The sequence below is a fragment of the Anser brachyrhynchus genome (genome assembly GCF_964034855.1).
Source record: "Anser brachyrhynchus genome assembly, chromosome: 3".
NCBI lineage: Eukaryota > Metazoa > Chordata > Aves > Anseriformes > Anatidae > Anser > Anser brachyrhynchus.
This window is the reverse complement of record NC_137696.1, coordinates 17149706-17177309: the sequence shown is the minus strand read 5'-3', so window position 1 is coordinate 17177309 and position 27604 is coordinate 17149706. Positions and strand designations below refer to the sequence as shown.

General features: G+C 39.3%; 1 protein-coding gene and 1 long non-coding RNA gene across 8 annotated transcripts in view; one reads left to right on the top strand and one right to left on the bottom strand.

Annotated features, from left to right (window-relative positions):
* Positions 1-45: 45 nt before the first annotated feature.
* MAP4K3 (mitogen-activated protein kinase kinase kinase kinase 3) overlaps positions 46-27604 on the bottom strand; it is an 82799-nt gene continuing 55240 nt past the window's right edge. For 5 of the 7 annotated variants that reach the window (XM_080584583.1, XM_080584585.1, XM_080584588.1 and 2 more), the window contains 13 exons: positions 25890-25931; positions 22029-22113; positions 20922-21001; positions 18258-18318; positions 18058-18175; positions 15421-15479; positions 12853-12956; positions 11838-12009; positions 9200-9268; positions 8989-9081; positions 7057-7127; positions 4057-4112; positions 46-1555 (listed from right to left, as the gene is read on the bottom strand). In XM_080584583.1, the coding sequence (XP_080440709.1) occupies positions 1468-1555; positions 4057-4112; positions 7057-7127; positions 8989-9081; positions 9200-9268; positions 11838-12009; positions 12853-12956; positions 15421-15479; positions 18058-18175; positions 18258-18318; positions 20922-21001; positions 22029-22113; positions 25890-25931 (1098 nt within the window). In that variant the 3' untranslated portion in view covers positions 46-1467. The remainder of the gene's footprint in view (positions 1556-4056; positions 4113-7056; positions 7128-8988; positions 9082-9199; positions 9269-11837; positions 12010-12852; positions 12957-15420; positions 15480-18057; positions 18176-18257; positions 18319-20921; positions 21002-22028; positions 22114-25889; positions 25932-27604) is intronic. The other 2 variants (XM_080584584.1, XM_080584587.1) reach the window with 1 other exon arrangement.
* On the top strand, positions 1562-6847 carry LOC308191778. The gene is made up of 2 exons (XR_013948272.1): positions 1562-4002; positions 5417-6847. It is a non-coding gene; the product is annotated as an uncharacterized lncRNA (long non-coding RNA).

The window sequence follows — 27604 nt, the reverse complement described above, 5'->3', positions numbered from 1 at the left end:
CCTCCAGCAGCTTGATCATTCATACATTCAGAAATGCCCAGCGTCTGTGTTTGGCACAAACATTTAATAGCAGAAATCAAGACTGAGTATGTTCCATCAACAGATTTTAGTCTTATGTGGAAATTAGTGCAGGTGGTAATCTACTTGTACAACAACATGTTAAAAAAAGTTTATTTTACATTATATACATTAGGGAACATATTTCAAAGCATTACCAATGACAACAATAATGCAGGCCATAAATCACTTTAAATTTAGTTTGGTTTTAGTGTATATTATCACAATAAAATATAAAGAACATATACAAAAAAAGGAGTCAAATGTGTGCATTTTGCTAAAACTTGGCATTTACATACTCCATTGGAAAATAGCAATCAAAAATACTTCTGATCAAAACTAAGTTCCTGTGATGCGTAGTAACCATTGTATTGTTTGAATGAGGTAGTAACTAAATTATTTTGGCCATGTGTTAACATCCTAAATTGAAAAAAAAAGTGTGAAAATGGTTATAAGGCCAAAAAAAGTCAAAAATGACAACATCTTTGAGCCATTTCCACAATGTGGAATGTTGCTGCTTTACATTATGATATGAAACTATTTAGTAAGATGAACAGTAATACTAATTTTTATCATTGTATACACTAATAATTCAAACACCTATTGCAGTGTTACAGGAAGGTACCACTAGTCTGGGATTGACACCCATCCAAGAAGTATTGTTTTCAAGCATAGAGAAGTAATCGTAAAGAGTTTTAATTAAATATAAAAATACAGGTGTTTAACTGGTTTGTTTCACAAAGAAAACTACCCGAGTAAACTTAAGGAAAAAAAAAAAGGGAACTGTGAAGCCCAAGTCATATCCACAAAGTCACAGCTTACCTTTGTGACTAAATACATCACATCTCAATACGTTGTGCAAACATGAACACCAGTGTGTTGCATCAAAATTAAAACAAGATTGTAATCTGATTACAGCCTTGGTTACAATTTCTAAAAGTTAGGATTTATTTGTATTAGTAAATTACATATAATAAAATACAATAGTGTTGTTAAATGAATTATATTTGTTGCTAGCATCCCACTTTATAATAAACACACGACAAGTCTTTAAAATAGTACCCCGATTTCATTTTTGCATCCTCAGTGACTTTTACATCTGTACAGGTAAGACACTTGTACTTAACAGGAGGACTACTATCTACAGAAAGTCAGTGTAGGTCTTCAGCACGAAGTTTCACTGAAAAATACTGCATATGTACAAAGATTACATAACAGTAAATTAAGCACTTCCGTGGTATCTTAATGCTTATGTGTCCATACCACAAACAACTCTCGTCTTTCTCTCATGCCACAATAAATTATAAAGTAACTGAAGTCGGGTTACTGCAGCTTTTGTGCAATTTCAGCCAGCCATGATCGCTGCAGCAGGAGTGCTATCTTGTCATGGTGAGCTGCCGTGCGCTGTTCTCAGTAACTGTTCTCATGCCCTGCCAGGATATATAAATTGCTGTTGGCTGTTGGGTTGTCTGTCGGCCTACTCTCCAGCACCACGACCCTAAAATGAAAGTAGAACGGCAGCGAAGTCAAGTTAACCTTCACTTAAGAACAGCCCTGGATAGAACTGCAAACATTCTTTCCCAGCACCAACTTGTCCACCTGACCAGAGATTGTTTCTCTTTCCCTGGAGGGCCTGTAGTCCAAAACCCACTCAAATCTAGGTCAGGTTGCCGAGAGTCTTGACCAGGCAAGGTCTGAACACCTCCACAGATCTCTCAGTCTCTCTGGGCTGCTACTCAGTGTTTTACCACTCTCAGCATGATACTATACCCCCACTTTTATCCGGTTGAAACTTCCTTTGCTGCAACGCATACCTCTCACTTCTTGTCTTTTCAGCAGGGGCTTCTGAGGAAGGTCCTGCTCCATCATTCCCTACTGCTTGGGCTTGTGCTTCCTTGGAGTCTTGCAAAGCTAACCCCTTAAACAGGCTCCACTTCAAGAAGTTCTTAGTCTGCCCCCTGCCATTGGATACGACAGATGACCAAGGTCCACTCTTGTGTGAGCAATTTTAGCCTTTCCCTTAGCCCGTGTAAGCTATCAATGGTCCCTAAATCCACAGAAACTTCCTTCCAAGTCCCAGAGACACTAAAATTTGTGAGCTGAGAGAATTCTTCAAGAATGCATCATTATATGCAGAATTTTCTCTTGTACTTTTCTTGCCACCCACTTTTGGCCAACATTGGAGACAGGACACAGAGCTAGCTGGATCTCTACCACCACTGCAAAGGCCTTAAGGGATATCCTACATCAGACTACTCTCTTCAAAGGAGAGAAGTCAGCAATCCTAAGGCAGTTTCACAAACTATTTGAGATGTTTAATCAGGCAAGAACTGCTAAAACCGCTCAGTGGACCAGGGTGTACTGAATTCTTCTCCACAAACAACCCCCAAAGAGAAGGTAGGCTGTGAGAAATCCATATCTAGCTATTGTGGATTCACCCAAAAAAAAGGTTGCTTGCTTCAAAACTAATGCTCTGCCAAATGTGCTCCACAAAGGGAATGACACCTCATGCCACAAGGGATTCCCGGCTCACTGGGAGAAAATAACATGCCAGCTTTCATCACATCGATGCCAGGTTTCTTGGCTTCTCAGAACCCCAGTTCCTACGAACTGCCTAGGAAATGACGTGTTACTGGCAAAGGTTTCACAGCTCAAGCACAAGATGTGACAGACCTGCAACCAAAATGAGGTCTGAAAAATTTGCAATTAGGCTTTATTGCAGTGTGAAGTCTTCAAACGTTGTCTCAGATTTGGGAGACTATTAGTGCAGGATGGAAATAGATGGAACAGTGCTTGGAGAAAAGGACATTTTTCTCCAAGGCAATGATTTGCAATGTCATGTTCCATTCTGAAGCCGGGCTTGTTTTTAAATTGAGCTGTGCTGTCTCTCAACAACTGAGAAGTGACACAATAAAGCCGAGCTCCATGCACACCTCGCTGGCACAGGGAGAGTAAAACCCTCAGGTCAGAGATGAGTATTGCTTACAATTACTCATTACCAAAAAGCTACCAGGTATTGCACGTAAGGGAGAATACTCAACCCCCAGCCAGCAAAAACTGCCATGAGGTAGGTAGCTGACAAAGCCACAGCACCATTCAGTGCCGCTGATGTTCGAGGTAATTACAGGGCTGCGCATCAAGCTTGGGCAAACAGAACACGAGGAAAGCCTCTGGTTGCTGCGAAGCTTATTGGTAGTTCCACGATGCAACAAGAAAGTGCGTTTCCTGCAAGTGGCATAAGACAGGCAATTCTCCAAAATCAAAATCTGGCTTTGCACTGCACACGAGTATGTAACTGGTGAAACCACCATGTCAGCACGCGCTCCCCAGAAGACAGAACATCTGCTGCTTTCATGGCTGTTAATGAAGTACAAAGTTCAAGAGCAGGGCAGAGAAAGTTGAGGAAGTCAGTGACACTCCTAAAATAGCAGTGACTGACTGGGCAAGCTTGTATCTGATGGGTCAGACAGACACAGCATTTGTGTCCTGCAAAAGAAACACCAAAGAACAGCTACGCTAAAAACTATGAAGAGCTCTTCAAGACCTGGGCTGTCTTGTTGAGAAGACAACCGTTACAGCTCCTTCCTGAGGGAGAAAGTAAGACATCTAAATTTATTTATTTATTTATTTATTTATTGCTTTTTTCTCAAGAGGTAGATACTGATGAGCTACTGCAGCAGAACATCTGAAAGTAAAGATTTCAACAAGTTAAACAAAAGAATTACGGTGCAAAAAGGAAGACACTCCTGGAGACTGTAACTGCAGCCAAGTACAAGCTTCCTACTGCTGCTGAGTACTTCTAGAAGCCCACACTTTCAGGAGATTTTTTTTTTTTGGAAGAAAGAAGTAAATTTAAAAGGCTGAAAGGTGGACATGTACACAAAGGAACGAATAAGATGGATAGAAAAGGAATCGCAAGAAACAAGCAGAAAGACCTCCCACAAGGTAGGAGGAAAACATTCTTCTATTTTAGCATGCCATGCTCACTTCTCTTCATACCTGTCAGATCCCAGAAGCCTGAATATCCTTGTATTATCAGAAATTTCTTGTGTGATCTAGACAAAAATAAAACAAGTATTTACATGTTAAGTGCACATTTTTATTTTTAATATTTTTTTAAATCAACCTAGAAAATAGAATTGACTATGACTGACGTTACCCATTTATTGCTCATTTAAGGTAGCTAGAGAGTTCAATGCAACCGGCAGTCTTGAATGAGATCTAGGTGGTTTTTGGTGGTGGTGGTGGTTTGCTTGTTTTAATTCCTGCCATGTTATGCAAGTTCCTCTGGTAGCAACTGCAATCAACAGGCTCAGCACAGCACCTGAGCTACTACTGGTACATTTCTCTTTACAGCCATGACTGAAATAGGTACCTGTGAGGGTGTCATTTGTCTCACCCTACAGTAGACATTTGAAATGGGTCAGGTAAGTGACACACGAAATACCTATGAATTTTGTTGAAATTCTGAATCATAATAGCGATGCAGGAAGTTCATCTTCTGAAAACCCGAACAAGGAAACAATTGAACTTGTGGCCCTTACACCCACTGTGTAAAGAAAATATTGCGTTTTGACAATTCAGACTAGTGCAATAGGGCTTTGTATACTGCTGGTGAATTGTATTTGAGATGCATCTTTATAATGATATGAATATCAAAGAAAATAGCACGTTATTAATTAAAGTCAACCAAAGCGCACTGCATACTCCAAAGGGTATCAAGTCGCACTGTGAAAGGGAAGCAGCGTTTACAAAGATCCCTTTCTACACAGCCACATTTCATGTTTTTGAGGATAGAAGAGATTTTTCTCTCCTTCCCAGGTCCTAGCAGCATTAGCTGACTTTGTGAATTCACTTCTGGCACAGCAAACTCAGAAAAGAATTTTAATTCACATCAGCGAAGTTCCCCACTTTAAGAAAGTTACTTCCTGCTTGCTGAGAGTCTTGTCTCAGAATTCAGACAGTTCCTTGTTGTTTCATTCTTCCCAATCGATCAAATCAAGCCACTGTGGAATGTCACAGCCATGGAACGAAAAGGTGAAGCAACTTTACAAGTACGTGAAATTATCCTCAATTAGACCAGCTAATATCAGACTAGAGCATCTCCACTAACAATGTCTTCAAAGATAAATGTGCTGCAAAGTTAGGTTGGTCATTTTTATTCTTTTTTTTTTTAATTACCTTAGCACACAGTACAAAAAATTCACACAAAGTAATGAATGTACTAGTACAGCCAGGAGAGATAAGGAGTTGAAAAAAGCTTGAGAGCTTACCCTATGTATGTTCTATGGAAAAAAATAGGTTTTGGGTGGCTTTCCTTCTGACAACAGCTCAGTTCTGCCGTCTGTTCTTCATTTAGGTGCTGGCTTTGGCTTGACAACAACAAACCAAGATGACAGTGTTCCTTATGGTTTATATAAACAATATAAAGCATCCATTTGTGCTGCAGCACTCTGGGGCACGTCCTCTCACAACTGGATCAGAGCTACTGAGTGCCAATGGGTGGAGTAATACGCTGAGCCTTGCAGAATGCTGCTAGCAGCAGTCTGGAGTTGGAGAAGTGCCTAGCAGCGTCATCTCCTCCTCACGGTCTGTGCTAACAGCAGGGGTGCTGCAGCTCAACATTACGAGTTCTTGGGAAAACGACAATCACGCCTGGTGATCAAACATGCACAAATGCCACAAAAAGCATTTGTAAATTTGGAAATAAAGAAGCAGTCTGACTTCAGTCCCTGGTCCAACTTGCCACAAAGAGCAGAACTACTGTCAGCACAGATAAGGTCAGCTGTGGCTTTGTGCAAATAAATGGAGTTGTGTAACAATGTGGAGTATCTAAGTTTGGCATGGTGTGACTGTATGTGTACATTAAAATACAACTAGTCATAATGAGCTCGATCTCTCAGCAAATGTGACACTGATGAAACAGCTGGTTAAGTCTGTAAGCAGTCTTTAATACTCAAACTAAAATACTCAGGAAAAACCTGCAAAGCACAGTGTTTTTACTAACACCTGGTTGCACAAAGTTTGCAGCAGGAAAAAGGGAGTCGTAAAGGTATTTACAATGGTTTGACCCAATTTTTAGACATTGTTGAAGTGGCTGAAAAACGGGACTGCACTGAAACTGTAGAAAATAACCTTTACATTAATCTCTTTAGATGGAAAATAATCCTTCTGAAAATGAGCACTAAAACCTTCAAAGGACACCAAAGCCAAGTAAACATGGAGGAGAGAAAATCCCACCACAAACAATGGGCAACTCATTCAACACTTAAAGCTCAGCACTGGAGCATGCAACTACTGGCAAAACTCAATTTCTGGTATCCACCTTGAGATGCTAAGGGACTACTGAGGTTGGTCTTCCAAGCAATTTAAGCTGAAGAAGACTAACATAAACCAAGAATTAGGCTTGGATACATTTTATGGCGTCACTGCCAGGTCTCTTATTGCTTTCTGCTTTGTATATTAGACTTGACAGTGACTCCTCGTACAGCTCTGTATCAGCCGTGGCTTGCAACATTCCAGGTCAGCTCACTTCCCAATTAGAGAAGAGGCACCACTCCATTATTTCTGATCAGTTCATGAAGCTTCCTTTAAAAGATGTGTGTCCCACCTAGCAGAAAAAAATCTTGACCCGTGACAATTTGCTTTGTTTGGCTAGATTCTCCACTGCTCCCCCCTACCTGTGTAATGTGAGCATCTTATCCCACCCGTTACAAGGACAGCACCCCCAACTCAGCTACTTTACACAGCATTCCACCAGGTAAGGAATAAAAGGTTCTTGGTTCTCAAATATTCCAACATTTAAGGTTTCCTCTTTGGAACAGCAAGTCTAATTAGTTTATAGCTTACGAGATAGACTTGGAATGAGACTTCAGCTTCCAGGTCTCATGTTTGGAAGTTACTGAAACATTTTAGTCTTTTCATCCCACACCTTTATGCACTTATCTTGCGCTTGACTTATATTAGAAACTAGAATTTGAAGCGAAACACAGTACTTACCTCATTTGATCTAAAACTTCTTCCTTGCATTCCATGTTTCCAGAACGCTAACACACTGTCCTGTAGACAGACTAGTAACAAAGAACACTGGAATCAGTTTTCAGGCATAATGTCAACACTTCCAAGGCCAAAAGCATATGGCTGCAATTTCAAAATTTGTATATACATATTTTATTGTATTATGTTTATGCACACAGACTACTTATTTAAAGAGCAGGGTTTAAAAATATTCTCACTCAACTAGGAAAAGGCCTTTCTGTCTAGTATTTAGCCCTAAAAATGGTCCTCTCGTGAAAAAGGAAACACCTTCCCATTCTAATACTTGCTGAAAATATACATCAAATTTTAGCATAAAAGTTACAGGGATACTGCAGTGATATTTTTCAGTCACCAAGCATCTGTTGGTTAATAGGGTCTTTACGCAACAGCTAAGCAGAGCTTTACGGAAACCTCTACTTCCCAGCCCTTCCCGTTGTCACACAAACAGAACCACACGACAGACACCTGCACTCGAACCCTGTGAAAGGAAATGGGTCCAGGGCCTTCCTCAAAGACAGAGGCACAAGCATGTAGGTCCCTAGGAACAATCCATTTCTACCTGCATCCAGCACCCTGCCTCTGTCAATCAGGGCAGGATGCAGGAACTAGAGCAGAGCTCTTTGGAGACACTTGTTGGGCCAGAACAGGACAGCAGCAGCTCATTTGTGATGAGCAGAGGCAGGGCTACAGCATGTGCAGAGGTACTACTCACAGAGAGCAGCTTCAAGTCCATTTACTCCTTCCTTTCCCCCATTCCTAACCAACATGAGACATAAAAAAAACGTTTTCCGTGACAGTGTTTTTTGTCCTTTCCTCTGAGTTTGTGTTTGAACTACCTGAAACTTTTAAGCTTCTCCTCAGAAAGAAATCCCTCCACCTCCCTACTATTTTTGTTCTCACTGTTCTTCCTCTTCTGGTGCTACCCTCCACCTGCGCACACATCCGTCCTTTTCCCTCTCTGCCCACCGGGGCTCCAAACTATTTCTTCCACACAATTCCTTCCCCTGATCACCTAACCTTGGGTCCCTCCTCTCATCCACTCCACAGACTGGAATTGAAACTGCCTTTGCCTTCCCAACAATCTAACCCTCAACCCACTCCCACCTCTGCAGAGCTTCCCCGCTCAAACTCAGCCTTCTCCTGCCCTGGTGCCCTCATCTCTTCCCTACCCTAATCCCTCAAAACTCTTTACAATCCCTGGGAGATTTGCTAGGGCAGGGTGAGGATTTTCTCCCTCTCCATTCAGTGAGCTTATGCATCCTGTAGATGCTTCTGAGACCATGAAAACTCACATGCAATGCAGTTTCCAGCCTTTTGGTTTGAGGCTTCAACACGGAAAGGGCTGCCCTCTCGTTTGCTTCTCTGTTTGTGGGAGTTAACTTCCTCAAGAGTTACACAAGTTCAAGGTTTCAAAAGCATGTGATGTAATTCAGGTATGTAACCACCTGAAAACTATCAAAATGTATGTATTCTGTCTTTCACAAACTGAATTCAGATTCTTTACAAGAATACATAAACAATGCCAGTTGTTAAGTGTGACGTACCCAATTTTTTTGTTTGAGCTGCTTTATAAAAGTGGACTGCATGAACACACATGCAGAATGAGTTGGCCGTGCATGAGTCACAGAGTTTAAGCGGGCTGTGTTAAGGTTTTCCATGCTGAAGGTCTCCATCATATTGCCAGACCATTTAGTCTCATCAGGGAAGACTCCGGAGTTATTGCTCCCAGAGAAGCATGTTATGCAGCATGCTCGGCCTTCTACTAAGCCTTCGAGCTCAAAGTGAGCATGTGATGTTTCGCATACCAAAAGACTTGAGTTATCAAGTAATTCTGTGTTGTAATAGTAAATAATCTAATCAAATATTCAATACTAACAACGAAAACCAACTTACCTATTGATTCAATTTGAAAGTCAAATGTGAGCTCTGATGACAGCTTGCGGCTGGATTTTAACCTGCCTTGCAGATTCACTATTTTTATGCAGCCTAGACAACAAATAGAATACATCAACCAACAATTAATCTTCAATATATGACCTAATTTGAAGACACACAGTATGCATGGGCATGCATATGTATATACTTAGTTGATACTGAAACTTACAATCCAAACACACCAAAATGGTATCTCTCTCCAGCTGTGTTACATGTACAACACTTGTCTCTGTAGTGTCTGTAAAAAAATGACAGTGTTAGTTTGTAACCTAAATTACCATGAATTTGAAACTGAAGTTCCAGAGGTTGAGACAATTTAATGGGTTAGTGTGTTTTTATCTACTTAAAATAATCATCTTACCAGTGACATTTCTCTTCTGTTAGAAAGGCATGTCCACTGATCCAACTTGTTGACTGTGATGAGAAAACTGAAGCTGTAATATTAAAGTATGGACTTAATCCAGCCTTTTCTGAGCCAAGTCACAAAAGCAAACCCGTGTACATTTTTGTTCTTTTGTTCTCCATTCGTCTCATTTAATATTGCTGTTGCAAAAAAACATATACATCTGAGACTGTTCACACTAAATCTGAATGCTGTTTCAGTCCATTTTTCTTCTGCTGTTATTTCTAAATCTTGCTAGGAACCTTTATAATTAGAACTTAATTCTTGCTGCTCTTTTTAGACTTTCCACCCCCAGATATGAGAAACTGTGGGACAATTTCCTTCTCCAGACATTCAAAGGAAAGGTTACCTTCCTTTCTTCTGGGTTACAACTGCAGCAGTCTTCATCACAGCAAACAGCGGGATCTGACCCACAAGTGATCAGTGGACATGTCAACTCAAAAGAGAAGTGTAGTTTGGTCCATTTGTTTGCTAACTTTAGAATTACATAAAAAGCAGCTCTTACTAACTCAGCATTGCTGCCAGTGATTCTGTAGGCATTCTTTCATACAAAAAATAGAAACTCAATACATCTGTTAGAGTTGAGAAATTAGAGCATGCTACCTAAAACACATAATAAATTCCATGGTGCTGTTGAGAAGTAAAAAACTCAAGGATGATGGCAGAAGTGTGCTCCTTGAGATGGCCTCTCCATCTCTCTTTTGCTGTTTGGTGTCTTGAAAGGTATACATAAACGACCTTAACCAATTTCGAATGCGTGATCTTAACCAACGGTGGATATAGCCATGATGAAAGCATGCAACAAAGACTGGAGGATATAATACACCTGTGCAAACACATCATGTGATGTGGAAACATGCACTTCGCTGGCTGAAGCTAACAGGAGAGGGATGGGAAGGGAAGAAAGCAAGCCCCTGCAGTAAGCCTCTGACAGCTAATTGTCTGAAAAAGACTTTTTTTTTTTTGAAAGAATTCACAAATAAATGCCAAATGTCAAACAAAAAAAAAATATTTGTGACCATGTGGTAAACACTTTCCTCATTAAAAAAAACTGTCTTTTTGATTGCATTATCACCTTCCTGCCAGCAGAGGACAGGAAAAAACCAATACAACGTGAGGGTTTAAATTAGTGTTAAATAGAAGAAAACACAGACACAATACGGGAAGACACCACTGACTCAAGGAAGCTTAAGAAATATTTCTGGAAAGCACAATGCAGTGTTAAATTACCAACATTAAAAAAAAAAGGAATTGGGAAAGGATTACTATTCTTGTACTTACATAGTGATGCAGACAATATTGAAAGAAGAATGACAACAAGATGTTATAGTTCAAAGAATTTCCCTTCAGCATGCTATTTTTATTGACTCTGCTGGAGTCAGTCAAATAAATATACATGAGCTTGAAAATAAAATGCACCAACTCTGACATAGTAAGTGCATTAATTGGCCATCCACTGATCACTTTGGTTTTGTACCAGTTCTTTAAGCTGTGTCACTCTGATATATCCTTTTCAGCAGCAAGAAAGTCAGCAGGCATCTTTCCAATGGAAACTACTACTTACTGAATTCCACAGTATCCAATCAGCCAGATTGATACACACATATATGCCAGCACAGGGCAACATACAAATTCACCGTGGATCAACAAGGACTCTATGGCCAGTAATAACTAAGTTATTTACTGCTTCTAAACCTGCAAGCCATAACTCGGGTTGGCTCACTACTGTACCTATGTTTAGAGAGATCCTTGCAACTCTAGAAAAATAATTCTTAGCCCATTTCCTTTGCAAGAGTTTCTACTGTTACACCGAAGGTGACCTCCTTACTTTTACAGCACCCAGACCAGTGGCGGACAGGTGCTTGGCTCTCTTCTACCAGTGGTTCTAGTTCTTTTCTCATTCCGTAAACATCAAAACAGAAAAACGCTCCCTCACAAAAGGAGGCTGACAACACCATTTCTGATCCTACTAGCTTATTGCAGGAGAGCCAAACCACACCTACAGTGATTTTGAAAGAAACAGCTCAGAGTAATTCTATTAAAATCTATTAAATAAACAAAAGTCGTAGTGCCAGTGTAAAGCACAGAACAGCACAGTGGCTAAAAGTCATTTACAGACTTATTTATGGAAATGCAAGAAACCACAACTCCATCCTTGAGACTGAGTGTAACAAAAGTCCAATTGGTTCAACAGTAGAAACATTAAAAAAAACACAACAAAAACAAGTGTGCATATACAAGCAGGTACAACCAGATACCCGTTTAAACAAAAAAAGACTTACGATCACTTCGCTTTAATGATTTAACCATTAGTTTTGTCAAAGGAAACTACTTTTCTAGTACTTCAACTCTAATAGACAAGCAAGGAACACTTCTGAATGCAATCACAACAGCATGCACAAACCTGTTTCTGTAAACCATGAAGAGGTAGAATTTGGGTTGACAGTCTCAAACTTCACCACCTGATTGAAGTCTCTTCCTCTACTGACACCGACACAAACTAAAGGGAATTCCTGCTCTGGGACTACCAGCATTTCAAACAATCTCAGTGGACAAGGTACAGGAAAATCTATGTGCTAGATTAAGAAACAAAAAATATATATTAGAAGGGAAACAAGTTTAGTTCAAGTTGCTATTAGCTATTTAAACCATATAGTAAGTTTTATTTTGTATATTTTATAAGACTTAGTTTACTTCTTTGGATAACAGTATTAGACAGATACAGAACGCCCAAGTTAAGAAGATTAGAAAGTCTTCATGCTGATTTGGTTAAAAGAGATGGGATGCCTTTCATCATGTGTACTCTGTGCTGCTGCTTACAGAGGACAAGAGTGCTATACCCAGGATTGTCCCCCTTAGATATGGAGGCTCTAAGCCATTGCTTCCTAGGCTGATCAAGTCACAGCAGCTGCCTGTCTTATAAAGGAGTGCACCTTGGTTCCATCTCTTCTGATGGTGTCAAAGGGGGAAAAAACAAACATTTCTGGGCACCTACAGCATCTCAAAGCACAGAACATTTGGCTACCTTCTCTCTGGTATGGAAGCAAGCCCACTTCTAACCCCTGTTATCTGTCCATTTGGCCTTGCCTCAGTCTGCAAGCCAGAGTTTTCTATTGTGCAACTAAAAGGCAATGCTCATGCAAAGAGGGCTTTGTTCTTCAACTGAAGTGCACCACAAAAGAAAAAACAACATTCCTATATACATTTTGAGTCAGTAAATGCATATTGAAAATAGCTTTTCAAATATCTGCAATGTAATTTAACAGAAATTGTAAGAAAAGTCAATGCATGGTAATAACTAAGTTATTTACTTACATAATGTTATTAAATAACACAGGTAATAGCCAATACTTATTCATAAATCACTACAAGACAAATAGAAATGAACATCGGAGTATTTGATCTTATTGCAGTATTACCTTGATTAACATGAATTTTTGCATTGGTTCAACCCATTCTAACAAAACAATGCTAGACTGTAGTGCTCCACAAAGGTACTTGTGACCTGTGTAGGGATTCCTCACTGCCAAAAAAAGGAAAGATAAGGTACATTAGTATACTAAGCAAATATAAATCATAAACAATTTTCAACTAAATAACAGCCCATACATTTCTGGAAAATATCCCTCCCATCCCTACCCTAACCTTTCAAGAAGGGAAGCTGCTGAGAAGTCAGCATCCATACTTTGAAAATGGTGGCAGTGAGTACGCTGGAGTGGGGGCTGCCTTTCCGTTGGGCATGAACAGCAAGAAGCTGGTGCCAAATAAGCCATAATACACAACTCTCGCAAGAGAGCTGCGGCATGTTTCACTGCTTCAGCTCGAAATAAAGTTGATTTTTGTTTTTTGAAACAGTAGATGGGATTTACTACTTTAGACAATTAATTTAAAAAAGGGGGGGCACAAACATTTGAGGTATCATGCTCTAGCACGGTGGTTTGCTTAAACTCTCTCTAAATTATCATGAGAAGCTATTAAGGAATGGCTTTCTCTTTGAGGCATGGACAATTACCCAGAAGGAACTGAACAGCCACTGTCACTTGAGAACTGCTCAGCTGCCTTTCAAGCACCATAATGCTAAGTCTGAAATCCATGTACTGTATTTCTGATTAGCACTTCTTGACCAGCATGAAATACAGTTTTAAAGTGGCATCAGTTTCCATTCAACTGCTCCTTTTCCATTTTTTATCAGAGATCAATTTAGAATTGTAAAGAGGACAATAAAGTTGCAAAAATTAGGCACCGTGAAATCTGGAATTTTACAACTTTAATTCTACAGTAATGACAAAATTTCACTCCCTAATGGATATGCTGGCACTGCTTAAGAACAACAAGCGTTACTTTGCACCTTGTACAATTACATCTAAAGACCAGATGTTAACTTGCAGTAAACTAACCATCAGCCAGCCACCAGGCAATTAACAACAGAGTTCAAATAACAAGCATCTAACGCAGCACTATCTACATAGATGAAAAATGCTCATGCTACTCCGCTGCCAAGAAAATCCACTCACAATCCACTGGCATCTGAAACACAAAAGCTCAATGTCATTACCCCAAGTTCTCCTTCACCATCAAGTCAAGCCAACTGCAAAAGGCAGCAAACACCCTCAGTAAGGCTGAACTCAGCAGCAGAAACCACAAAACAGGCAATTAGCAACACCTGTAAGCTGGAGAGACAAGACCAGAACTTCTGGTCTTTTTCTGCCTCCTATGGCACTGCTGCTTTCCCCAGGCCAAAGGGATCCTTATGCTGCCAGCAGGAATGAAGACTCAGGCTGCACGTAGTAAGCAAGGCAGTAGGTGGGGTCCTGCCTTTTGCAGCTGCCCCTGTTACAACCACAAATTCCCAGTGCCCATCATGCAAGAAGCACTCCAGGCTTATTAGGTTAAGCTGTCCCTGAGCACCACAATGAACTTGCCCTCATCGTGCCAACTCCCACAGCACTCTTGTTAAATTCTGTGCCTGGTACTGTAGAAACCGTAAGATTACAGAGGAGCATACCACCATGTCCCTCATTTAACAAAGAGTTATCTTAAAACAAAGGGGCTCTGAAACGAACTTTAGTGTCAGAAAGCCAACGCTTGTACCTGCTCTGATCCCTGCCTCTCCACACCCCCCAGATGACATCCATACCACAGAGAAGTGAGAGACTGGAAGCTTTCCTTTCAGCATCCATTAACATTCACAGCTTGACTAGACGCCTCAATTAAGGCAAGGCCTGAACGTACACAGTACATATCATTAACACCCTACCACACCCTGAAGGATTTGTATCCCAGAAAGAGACAAGTTTTAACAGGTGAGCTGGGCAAAGAAGTGATAACAAACATAGGATGTTTCAGCAATCCTGGGGAGATTTTCATCAGGATAAGCAACAGATGCTCACCCACCACTGAAAATCTCCCGAATAACTCCTCATACCAAAGACTGGATTATGGAACACCAGATGAAACATTCCCAGGGATAAGAATTTAAGAGATCATCCACAGTTACCTTTCCCCCCTTTAAAACATTCTTAACACACCGCAGCTTTAATTCTTCAGTAGCTGGCACTTTGAAGACACTATGAAGTCTTCAGGGACTGTCCCCAAAGAACTGAAAACATTATTTGCATTTATCATCCAATATAAATCATTGGATCTTCCACTAGGAAGTCAGGTTACTTAACCTGACGGTAACATCTTTAAGTCACTCCATCCATGGAGATTAGGTTCTTCCTGAGGGCTGGCTTAAATTTGACATGCATTTTGCCTCTCTGCATTTTCTTGAGAAATATCTTTATCTTCAAAAACACAGAGAAAAATGGGCAAGTTTTCATTGCCTAAATGCAAGGATTAAGGTGATGAGGTCACTGTCTGCAGATACATAGTTTCGTAATTACAGAAAAGCCTCTTCTCCCTTGACCTCCAAAAACCGACACAGAAATCTTAATACTGCCACCATTTGTACTGCTTATTGGCATTAACTGCAGATCTTTACTTACCAACACAACACTTCTGACACCATTTGGTGTCGGGAATTTTTGTAGACACCGCAAACTTCCTACAAGATAAACACAGAATTATCAATCAACTAAAGCAACTGAATATATTTGCTTTTCAGAATGTTGTTGCTGTGAAAATTGTACTTGTCCCCCAGGAAAGTTACACATTTATTTATCTCTTCTCAAAACAAAATGCCTAGAACACACAGCGTGATCCCTCCATGAAGCACTGAGATGCTGCTCAGTTATCCAGCATTATGAATGCAGTTAGAAGTCAACCTGTAACTTGGTGCATCTTGTGCTGGATGCTAATACAGGTAACGAAATCCATTCTTGTCCCGAGGACATTACAGTTCAAGACAAGACATAGGGACTTGGAATGTGGAAAACTATGTTGGGCTGGATAGCTTGCTGGACTACTGTCCTTGCAAACTCACACCTTAAGTTTTTTATGAAAGCTTTTCATAGGCAACACAGCACGAGTTTCAAGAGCAGGTCTGAAGGAGGACAGGAAGACAGCTTTGCAAGATCTCTCGTGCAGGGGACACTCCCTGAGAAACGATGAAAACAATCACTTGAAAAATTATCAGATAAGCTGGGGAGATGGTGTTATTTGCTGTAAGTGGAAATCAATGCTTCTGAACAGACTAGAAGACTACAGATTGTATGGAGATTGCTCACAGTAGTAGCCTAGATGGTAAAAATAACTAGTTTGACTGATGCTGCAGAAAAGATGGGAATAAGCAAAGTGATAGGTAGATGCTGTGGTCAAAGCTATGAAATAGGAAAGTACTTGCATAGCATTTCAAATGAAGCTGTCCACAAATGACTGGTAATGCAGCAGGACTGAGCAGTGTAAAAACACTTAGCCACACATTTTGGCTGGAGAAGTTATGAAAATCTTGAAAGGACCAACTCAAGGACATGCAAAAGAAAGAAGCTGGACAGGAGACTTACAGCAGACTTATTTTCTACTTCTGAATGCTTGTCTACCAAATATCATACATTGAGCTTAGACCATTTGGCAGACGACCATACTGAACCTCGCATAATGACTTGGAATTTTACTTTGCTTTACATTTTCTCTATAGAAAACTTTGCTTTTACTTTATCTACATTATTCATGTTGTACTCATCACCGTGTTATCTAGGAACTTGCTGCGGAATATACTTCGTGGTCTGATGGGGAAAACAATTATGCTTTTCTACACACTTCAAATATAATTCTGGTAGTCTGCCTGGCTAATGTTACTACCCTGACGCCTTACAGCCAAAGGATAAAGCAGCAAAATGGATTATCTAAATTAATCTGTCCTGCCTTTGAACGACTAGCTTGGCACTCGCACATTCAGGTTGTGCTGCATTTTTCTTGGGATGTGACAGGACTGGACAGGAAATTTTCTGAGCCTTCTGGAACTTAACTGAGGAGTCATTCCAGGCTGAACATAGTCTGAATTTTTTCCGCACATGATCGTTGTAATAATTATGATCATCAGTCCACTGCTATTAAAATCCTCAAGCCAAAGCCACCCCGACAAAGTTAGTTTGGAAGAGAAAGGAGAAGAACCGTGGTGCATGCACACAGAAGACAACATTTCAAAGTACAAATTATCTCTTAGGTAATATGAATTTAGCCTCTAGGAAGAGCACAATTTTTAGGTAAGTGTTGCACCTATATGTTTGTAGACGACTGAATGAGAAGCCTTTCCTGAATCTGAGAATTAAATGTTAATAGGCTGTCAGCAGAACCAAAGGTAGTCGAGAATCAAGTCTATAACACAATTCGCTAATAAAAAAGCCTATTACTTAAGAAGATGATTAACTACGCCCTCTAAGAACCAGAAGTTTATCTGCAAACTAGATTAATGTTACTATCTCTTCCTCTTGAATTTGAATGGGCTCCTAAGGCTTGTTTGGTAGACACTGTACTCAGTCTCTGGGATTTTGCATGCTCTTCGTGGTAAATAAAGTTGGAGGGACTGCATGTACAATTACTGAAGGCATCTGGGGACACAAATTTCCTTGTAATACCTTCCACCCTCACCTGCAAATGACTTGCCAATGATGAGTGTCAAATCTGTGTTCCACTTCTGTTTTTCCCAGCTTTCAAAACAACCCATCAGCCCATTCCTTTTGCAGTAAGGGTTGCCTTAATCATCTTGCCCCCCTCCTTTTTTTTTTTTTTAAACACAGTAAGGTGGGGAAATGCATTTAAGTGCAACTACTTTTTTTTAATAGAATGGAAACAGAGTGCCCAGAGCTCAAGCAAGTAACTAACATAAGATCACCATTTCTACTTGCCTGAAATATCACAGGTACAATACTAATCTGAGATTGTTTCACAAGGACAATCATGACTTCCCATGCTAGGCTACGCTCAACAAGAGCCATACCCAGAAACAAGAGACTTCCAGACAAGAAGGTAAAATGTACTGAAACTCAGTTCTCTGTTAAGAGTATAGTCACATCTTGATTCACGTAAACTTAGAAGTCTATAACATCCATATGAGTTATTTATGGAAATGTGTGAACATGTGAACAGAGTTCCAAATTATTTGGGATTCCCAGACTTTCACAGGTATACCCTGAACTCTTAGAATTAAGATATTCTGATATTATCTGATGATGCATACTTACCTGGGAAGTATTCGGTCAGGGAGTTTATGTGCTGGAATAGCAACAGGTAACTTTTGCATTTGCCTTGCATAATCAAAGAGTCCTGGCAGATTATGTGAATATAGCTGAGAAGCTTTACCTGGAAATTAGAAAAAAAACACTTCAAATACGAAAACAAATGTATACCAATATTACCACTCACAGGTGGCAGAGCAACTTACCAGATACTGATAACAAACAATTGTTCATGACATATAACCACGTACACCTTCGAGGAAATAGCTGATAGGGAAGAAAAAAATATACATTCAGTTCAATGAACACAAAATATGAGCACACTAACTTGATCAATTAATGTCTGCATAGACAACAGGACAAAACTAATATTGACTTGCTTTTTGTAGCAGAAATTAGCTTAAGCCAAATAATATTTACCTGGATTCCAGAGTTAATTCAGAGTAAATCTTTGGCACACACACTATATTTAACATACACATTAACATTTAGACAATTGGAACATTTTATATTCAGGTCTTCAAGTATACTATAATTAGCCCACAGTGTCATTATAAAGATCAATTCATCCTTTTTCAAAAATTTTAATAACCACCAGCCTTTCTCCTTCAAAGGAGAAACACTTAACAACATAAGCTTCAGTAAACAAAGCATGGTCAATGAACTAAAGCCATCAGTATTCCAAATGTCTTGAAACAATTAGAACTGGCACTTGAAGCGACTCTCCATCTGCATATGGTTACACGTTTCACTGAAGTGATCAAGGAATGCAACAAATGGTCAAGGCAGAATTGTTATTTGTCATATCACTAGACACAATTAATAGAAAGAAGGGTCTGAAACTATCAAGACATCTTTTTAAGAAAAAAGACAAATAAAAAACAGTTTTTTCTTTTTTTCCTCCCTCTCACATAACTTCTGAAGCTTGTTGCCACAAGTGGCCATGGAAAGGGCCAGTATCAACAGTGTAAACGAGGGATTAGACATACTCGTGTCCAACAGGCCCATAAACGGACACAAAGGCAAACAGGCAGGGACGTACCCTCCAACATGCCTGATTCAATGCCTGTAGAGAAGTCCAAGGGGACTGACTGTGAGGGGACATCAGAAAGTGGCTGAGCTCATGGGTGTTTCCTACTGCCGCTGTAGGAAACAGACTACTGCACTAGACAGACCACCCAGCAGGATATATATACATATAAAATTACTCTTAAAAACAAAAACTGATCTCCCTGCTGGTGTATTATAGAGATTTGAACAGACATGTAGATTAACTGGAAGATTTTTCTGTAAGAGTGACAGATCATCCTGAAGCTGTACTGACTTCTGGAAACATGTATTATTTCTGCTTTGTCCATTAGCGGAGTGAAATGAAGTGGAAAATAACCAAGAATACTACTTTTGCTTTTACAGTGAATTGTATCAGACCTAGAAAGTAAACAACAAAGTGAAACACAGGATTCAAAAATACTATTTGAGTTAAAGCCCTATTGACTGTTATCATAAATAAGGATGTAACAAATGGTCAGCACAGTGGGTGCACTTCTATTCCTGAAGTCTCTCATAACCTGAAGACTATTAAAAAATAGCAACACTAACAGCCCGACAGTATCTAAATTTAATTTGCACATTTGATTGATCTTCTGTAGTTGCATAAGCATTCTGTGACTCAGTGGGTTTGGATCTGAGGATTAGAAAAGAACAGCAGTACTTCAAATATGCAGGTTGATTAGGCTGCCACGCATTGCTCCAGTGACACGACTGGCTGTTTTTACTAGCACCTCTTTGTGTCTGCAAGTGCTTATTAAAATACTTAAAACATCATTTGACAATGCACTACAGAACATTGTACTTAAAGAAAACATGGATGGATATGAGAGCATGAGTTTCATTTTAACTATTCTCAATTTTTGCCATTTTTCAAAAACTTCGTTGGTCTGTTCGGCCTGCGGGAATTATTGCATTAGTGATATTCCTCAAGGCATGTTTTACAACTGCAGTGCAGCAGCAGAGAGGTACCTGACCTAAGTTTTAACCAGCTAACTCAAGCACCAGTATGATTATGGGTTACATGGAGCTCAGTGCAAGCTACCTAAGCCTTCTTCTCAACACAACAGACATCTCTACAAAGTCTGGACCCTGGAAAATGAACAAACACCAGTGCCTCCAGCTTACAGTGTGGAGGCTGTCCTTGCAAATTCCTCCATCTTGATGGCAGATGCATAGCTCCCTAAGTTAGGGAGAAGGCAGGAAAGAAAACAAGTCTCTTAGAGATTAACCAAAGAGCTGGAGAAGTCACCATATAGAAAAACCTGCAATTGGCATTTCCCCCTCCCCACTATCCCCTCAAAAAATCACTATTTATCAGATTCTGCAAAGACAGAGTTTTAACTGGGATTCAGTAAGTTGAGTTTCATCAGCAAAACTGTTTTTAAGACTGAAAGAATGGAATCTAGCATTTAAAGGATCTTCTCGCTTCCTTGTAGCTGAAACATAACACTTGATGTAAATATCCTATCTTGTAAAATAAGTAAAAAAAAGAGACCTTCATACATAACATGTCAAGGAAATTCCATACTATTGAACAAATCATTTAACTCCAGGATTATGCAATAAAATGAAGTTCAATGCATTAATATATGCAGGCCTACTACTTAAATATGGTTTAACCTACAAAAAACTATATATGACTGAAATGTATAGTAAACAAGTTAAATCTCAGTGTAACCAGTGTCTATGTAACTGCAGCAAACACAGCTTTTAGAAGCACTATATTACATTAATATGAGTGGCTAAAAACTGTCAAAGATGGTGGTGGGTTTTCTTGCTTCTTTTTTTGTTTTTACAAAAGTATCTAAACAGAAATATACCTGCTCCATTGACGTTTCATGAAGTTCATTGAGGTTCAGTGTGTAAATACCTTCTTCTGCACCAAATATCAAGTATTGATCTGCAAACACAAACAAATCCAGCAATATTGATCTTTTTTTTTTAATTAAGTGTATGCAGTACTTTACCGAACCTTTATCAAAACTAGACTAAAACAATTGCACATGTGGAAATCAACTGACATATGACAGTTATGGTGTCTGAAAATACAACCTCACCAAGGAAGCTTAAATTTATGAAGCTGTTTTAAGACTTCAAAGAGGTTTTTTTGTGACTAACTGGGAAAAAAAAACAGCAGTAATACAACTACAAGAAAGAACTGACTGAAGTATTGACCGGAAAGTTTTCTCGCTACTTGAGGGGTGCATCACTTCTTAAGTATGATTCACCTGTTGTTTATTGCAATTACAATGGAAGTTAATTAATACCCTTGTTTGCATTTGGACAGTCAAACAAGGCAGGCATCTCATATTGAGAAGATGTCAACAGCAAAGACTGACTTTCACAATTTCAGTTTCTAAAAAAGCACTAAGTATTTTTTTGCTTACTGGCTCAGTAGCACGTCTATGTAGCCTATAATCAGAAGGTGAAACTGCAGGTAATATGAGTACAGTGTTACCAATTATCCTTTTCATCAGGCAATTTAATGAAGCACTAAAACGTATGTGAAAATGAAGAGAGATGCACCAAACTAACCTGTACAACCAGGAAGACTTAGGGGAAAAACAAACAATAAGAAAATGATGAAGTAATAAATCTCAAGTAGGACCTCTGGAAGTCAGATTTTTAAAAATAAATTAGGAGTGGTATATTTTGGACTACAATGTTGAGAAGAGTTGGGTCACAACCAGAAAGATGTTTCTTTGCCTTTATTTAGCATGTAGTTTATTCTTTTTTAATTAAAGCTGAGAATTGTGCCCCATATACTTCAATATAACTTAAAAAAGAAACACTGTACTTGAGACAACAGTGGTATAATTAAAGAACTGCTTACATAAAGTTACTTTAAAGGGAATAGTCATACTTATCTAAACACTCCTGAAAGCCTATGAGAGGACAAAATAGGTAAAATCAACGTAACATACTACCTCTTGTATCTGGATTTATCCATGATGTTGCACAATGAATTTTTAATGGACAGCCATTGAAAACCTTTGAAAAGCAAGCACCCATCTGTAGAAGTAAAAATAAATTAATAAAAATCTACAACATTTCCAACGGGATTATTTTGATTTTGAAGTATTAACAAGTTAAGAGTAGCTTCATTTGCCACATGGAAAATAATCTCATCCAGACAATATGCTGGCAAATAGAATTTATTATTTATTTTTTTTAAGTGATACTCTGTCTATAAGATCCTTCTGAACAAACATACCAGAATGAGCATTTCTGAAGTAGCTCTTAAATTACTAGTCTACGCATGTACTTACTACACATGTGAGAAACCTGAAAAGGGTTCCTGGTTTCTGTGATTTTAAAAACAGTCTGAAAAGCGAAGTTTTATTCTTGCCATATTTCACAAACATGAAACAAAACTCTACGACATGCCACAATTAAAATCTTAGTTTTGGATTTCCTATTTGTTGTTCTGAGTTGATTTATTTACAGTACTGATAGGAAAACCTCTGGTAGAAGATTCCATTCCTTGTTTAGCATAATCCAATTAACTTCAGTTTGCCTGCTAAATAAGAGTTTTGCATAGCATATTATAGTCCATCTCTCCATCCTACCCCTAATGAAGCACTAGCACTCGAGGATGTCTATAAAGAATAATTAGTAAATTCTTATCACAATGACTGAAAAGCAGAAGCCAGGGCTTTCTCCATTCTTCCCTGAACATCACAACAACCCATCCTATTTTGTTAGGAAACAGACCTGACTGACAGTACAATAGATAACAGGAACCGATACGGTAGAAACAAGTAGTAAAGTGAAATGCAACTATTTACCAAAAGATGGGCAAACATAAAAGTCACTCCTAAGTAAGTGTTGCCATCCAAATATGAGCAGACATCACCTTTATGCAAAGCTGCATATTCTATAACAGAGCTATGGAATGACGTTTTCACTTTCTGTCAATACTTCGTGAATTATTGACCTGTAAGTGAATTAACAAATAGCTCTCGTGTCAACATTTGAACAATTTACTTCTGCTGAATAAGAAAGTCTGCACAAATTTCAGTACCTTCTGAACGCAGTTTAGTGTAAAAAAGCAAAGAAAATAATTCAGAATTAACTGTTTAAAATTAAAAGCAGCAGAAATTAGACCCCTCTTTGGGCTTTGGACATCCATCTCTTGCATCACTATCATGAAGACCATGACTTGGTCTGTATTTACTAGTGCAAGAGAAAAAAAACAAATCAATTAATGGGAAAAGCAAAATGTGAAAGACCCCATGGCACAAACAAAAGTGGAAAGACCTCAGCACTGCTAGTATTGCTGCAGAAGTCTCAGTACCAAGGAGGGAGCTGGTTGCTCACTAGACAATGAGTTGATCCTTCTGTAGACATAAGAACATAATAAGAGATAAAACACAGATGACAATGCAGGAGAATGAGAAGATACTGATAAAGAGTGACCTCAATGTACACGCAGCTTCCATGGTGTCAAATCCCTTGGCATCAAGGAGTTTGAAGAGGGGAATATGAAGAAAAACAATAAAGGGATTTTTGGAACTGTTTATGGAAGCCTCCTTCCAAGCACGCACGACACTGAAGGCACTCAACCGGAAATTCATCAGATGACACTCGAGGCTCTGATCTCTTGGAGAAAACGAAGCGTTTCTGCTGCTCTGGTCAGCAGCTAGGCAATTCTCCTTGACCCTGTTCCAAGCACTGGAGAGAGATGCTGTGGAGGAAGCCATTGCTCATTGCTAAGACCTAGCTGAGTTCTGCAGCATGAAGATGGCTAAGAAAGAAGGAATGGGTAAAAACCAAACGAGATCGACCATCTTCCTCTGGCCTTTCTCAGCCTTGATCTCTGAGAAGCCTACAGAGCCAAGATGCTGCTATAAATGCTTTAGAACAGTAAACAGAGCCTGAGGGTATCATCTCTAAATAGCAAACAAATCCCAAGGATACAGCTGAGAGTCAAGCAGAAGAAATAATTAAACTGAGTTGGTGGGGCTGAGGGGGAAACAAAAACACAAAATAAAAGGTCAAAGCAAGGCAGCTTGAACTGCCTGCTGCCATGGAGGCATTCAAGTCTGGAAGGAAATTCAGGAGGCAAGGCACCCCCCCTGAGGTAGTACCTAATGCACCTCCCCTGAACTGCAAGCCATCCAAAAATAGCAGGGGGCAGGAAGGGGAGAAAAAAAAAAAAAAAACAATAAAAAAACCCATGCACAACCAGAGCAGGTTATTAAGAAATCTGAACCAAGTGTCTCGAGTCACAGACAGCCATGCACAGATACCGTTATAGAGACCCAGAACATCTCGCTACTTTAGAGGGCAGCGAGAAGCAAAACACTTCCTGCCGCTCTGCAGCATACAGATTTGCAACTGATTATTTGGCAGCTGATGGACACAGGAGGTGGAGAGGAGTGTGAAAGTGCCAAATCAGTCTCTAATACTTAACAGGAAGGTTAGAAAAAACTGATTATACATAAAAGGCAGGATATGATGAGGGAAGAAGAAGAGAGGGGAAAGTTTCTAACCCTACAAAGGACCCAGCAGAACCACAGAATTAATACCACAAAGATGAGAGAACATGCAGAGGGCAGTCAAACACCAAGGACTCATCCGATCAGCTTCAGAAGTTTTCGTATTCAGTTAGTTTATTTTACAGCTCTGCTATATTGGCAGCTGACAGTCTCTGGATGGCTTGTCCCTGCAGTTTGTAGCAAGAGTACAACATGTATGACTTGACACTTCGGGCTATTAGACTTTCTACCCTCTTTCTCAGTCCCATCACCAATTATCTCATCTCTCCCTCCCCATGATGCGATTCAGTTCTTTTCAGTGCCAGGAGTATTTCAAAATTGCTATCATCCACTAGTCTCACATACACACATCTATGCCATGTATTTAGTTTAGCACTGAGTTTATTGAAACAGGGTTGACCTCAATAACCAATATTAAACGTATCGAGAATTTGGAGCTTGGGAACAATCCCGTGCATTTATGCAAGATATTACAGTAGTAAGAAAAAGAGGCAGGACTTCTGCCTTATCCATTCCTACTCCCCTAAAATGGTTAGAAAGCAAAAAATATTATCTACCATTGTGCATCCTTGTAGCTATTTCATTTTCTTATGTAAAGATGAGAAACTGATCTGGCTTAGGAGTAATGTACCAAAAGGTTTGTTTAAAAACACCTTCTCTGGCTCCCTGCACAACTACACGAATGCACACTCCAGCATCCGAGGAGGAGAGTGGTAAGGGCAGAAACAAATGGTCAAGAAAAGGGAGAGACTAGCTCTTCTGATGGCAGAGCTGGCTAGAAGCACAATGACAAGTCCACACAGGTATTACAATGAAATTCTACTTTGCTTTACATTATGAAGGTGCACTTATGTGATTGTAGCAAGTTATTTCCAGCACTAAGGCATCTATGAATGCTATGTTCAGAAGTTCCGAAACCTACAGCTGTACAATATGAATTTAGTGCTATGTCTGCAGTTTCTGAGAGGCATCAGCTCCTTACATCCTACAGGGAAAGACTGATCAGTAAGTACCTTCAGTAAACTTTAAATTATTTTATGGTCACAGAACTCTCATTTATATTTAAATGTTGCAAACAAACCAAAAAATTTCCAGAATTTACTTAGCACAAACTCAGCTGTGACTTCTGAAATGCTATACCTGTGGATTAACATTTCCAAGAGATATTTTTACACTTTTTTTTTTAATTTTAAATACAACAAATACTCAGAAAGTATACTTTCTCAGCTTTAGTAAGAAAACACATCCTGCCTTAAAGATACATTTCTATGTCTCAGTAATACTCACATGTACTTTAGGTGTGGGAGGAAGACCATTACTAATTGGTTTCTAGAAAATAAAAGGTAAAAAACTGTTTAAACTCACAAGTGCACATATGCATGGACATGCATATTGTCTCCCCACACTACAGCAAAACCATGATATAAATGTATATTAAAGATGTACACTGCTCTTAAAAGCAGTTAGTGAATAATCAAGCATAATTACATTAACAGAAAATAAAAAGCCTGTATCTGTATCTACATAAATACATATAAAGCCCTCCCCGTAGATTTTTTTTAGACAATAAAGATTTCTGTTGCATATTTGTAACAGAAGGCACCAGGTACCTTCTGGGACACATCACTGTGTTCAGTGTCACATACCAGAGCTGAAATCCATGGCAGAGCTTTGTCTACACTCCTGTTTTTGAGCATGACGTTAGGCTACAGACTTTCCTTCTAACCTACACTTCCTTATTTCCATACAATTTTGCTAACCACACCTCCCCTACTGACCACACACCCCAAACCGGGAGTATCATCTCCCTTCGTTAAAACCTCTACTATTATTCCTTAGTATCTCCTCATTGAATGTCTGCATAATCTCTTACACAGCATTCTCACGTTATGATGCTTGAAAGAATGTTATATCCAGTAATTTAAGCAATATTCTAGCAATTGTTCAACTGTTCAATACTTCAAGCAGTGTTAAGCTCTATCAACTGGTACTAAACTCATTGTTCTGTATTAACATCAATTCCTTCTAGTAACAACACTTCTGAAGACATAGGTTTTTACAAAAACACTGGAAACTTTAAACATCCAATTTAAAAGGCCAGGTTCAAAGCAGTTCAGGAAATTATACTGTCTGAAGTATTACCTGTATTGCTAGCAGTTCCTTAAAACAAAAATGTTCACTAGGTTTCTGACCTATTTCTTCTTCACTTCTCTCAAAAGCACTACATTTCAGTCTCAGAAGAAGCCACCAAAAGGTGCAGTTTCAGTTTTTCTGAAACAGGGAAACCTGAACAAGCTTCCCACTCTTTTATCTCATATTCCCACTTCCACTTTTACATAATAGTAATGGAGTGACCACTCTGGAAGCCATGTGCTGGTTTGATCGAAAGAAAAAAACAACTCACTTGGAAAAAGAGGAAGGGATGAGGAATATTCCCTTTCTTCAGCCCACAGCTGGTTCAGATGGTATATAATCGCATTCTCTCCAAGAAGGCAACTTCACATGAATATACACAGCTCAAGTTTGACACTGCACCTAAGCTACTAAACCCTGAAACTTAGTGCTCCAAATGCCAGTAGGCAAGCAGCTCAGGTATCTGTACAACCCTCTCCAGATTTAAGTTCTTCTTCTTTTCCCCCCTGAACACCCAAAATGCTGTATGCATGCACTGGGAGAACTCATTTGGGAACAGCCCTGATGCTGTTCCTTTCTGGGATCAGCCAAATCCTCCAGCAAGCCATCAGGTGGCAGCATATTCCTTAATTTCCTCATTTGCTTATGTAGTCATTACTCAGTACAGCACATTACATCTCTTGCAAGAGCTCCCTCTCATTACACGTCTCTCAAATATGTGAATGTAAGCAAGCCTTGTATACCCACGATTATTTTAGTTTCTATTGACAAATACTGACTCAAACTTCAGCATAAGACTGTATCACAACTAGATGATCTAGCAAAAATGTGCTTTGAATCAAGTAAACAAGATGCCATCCAACATTATT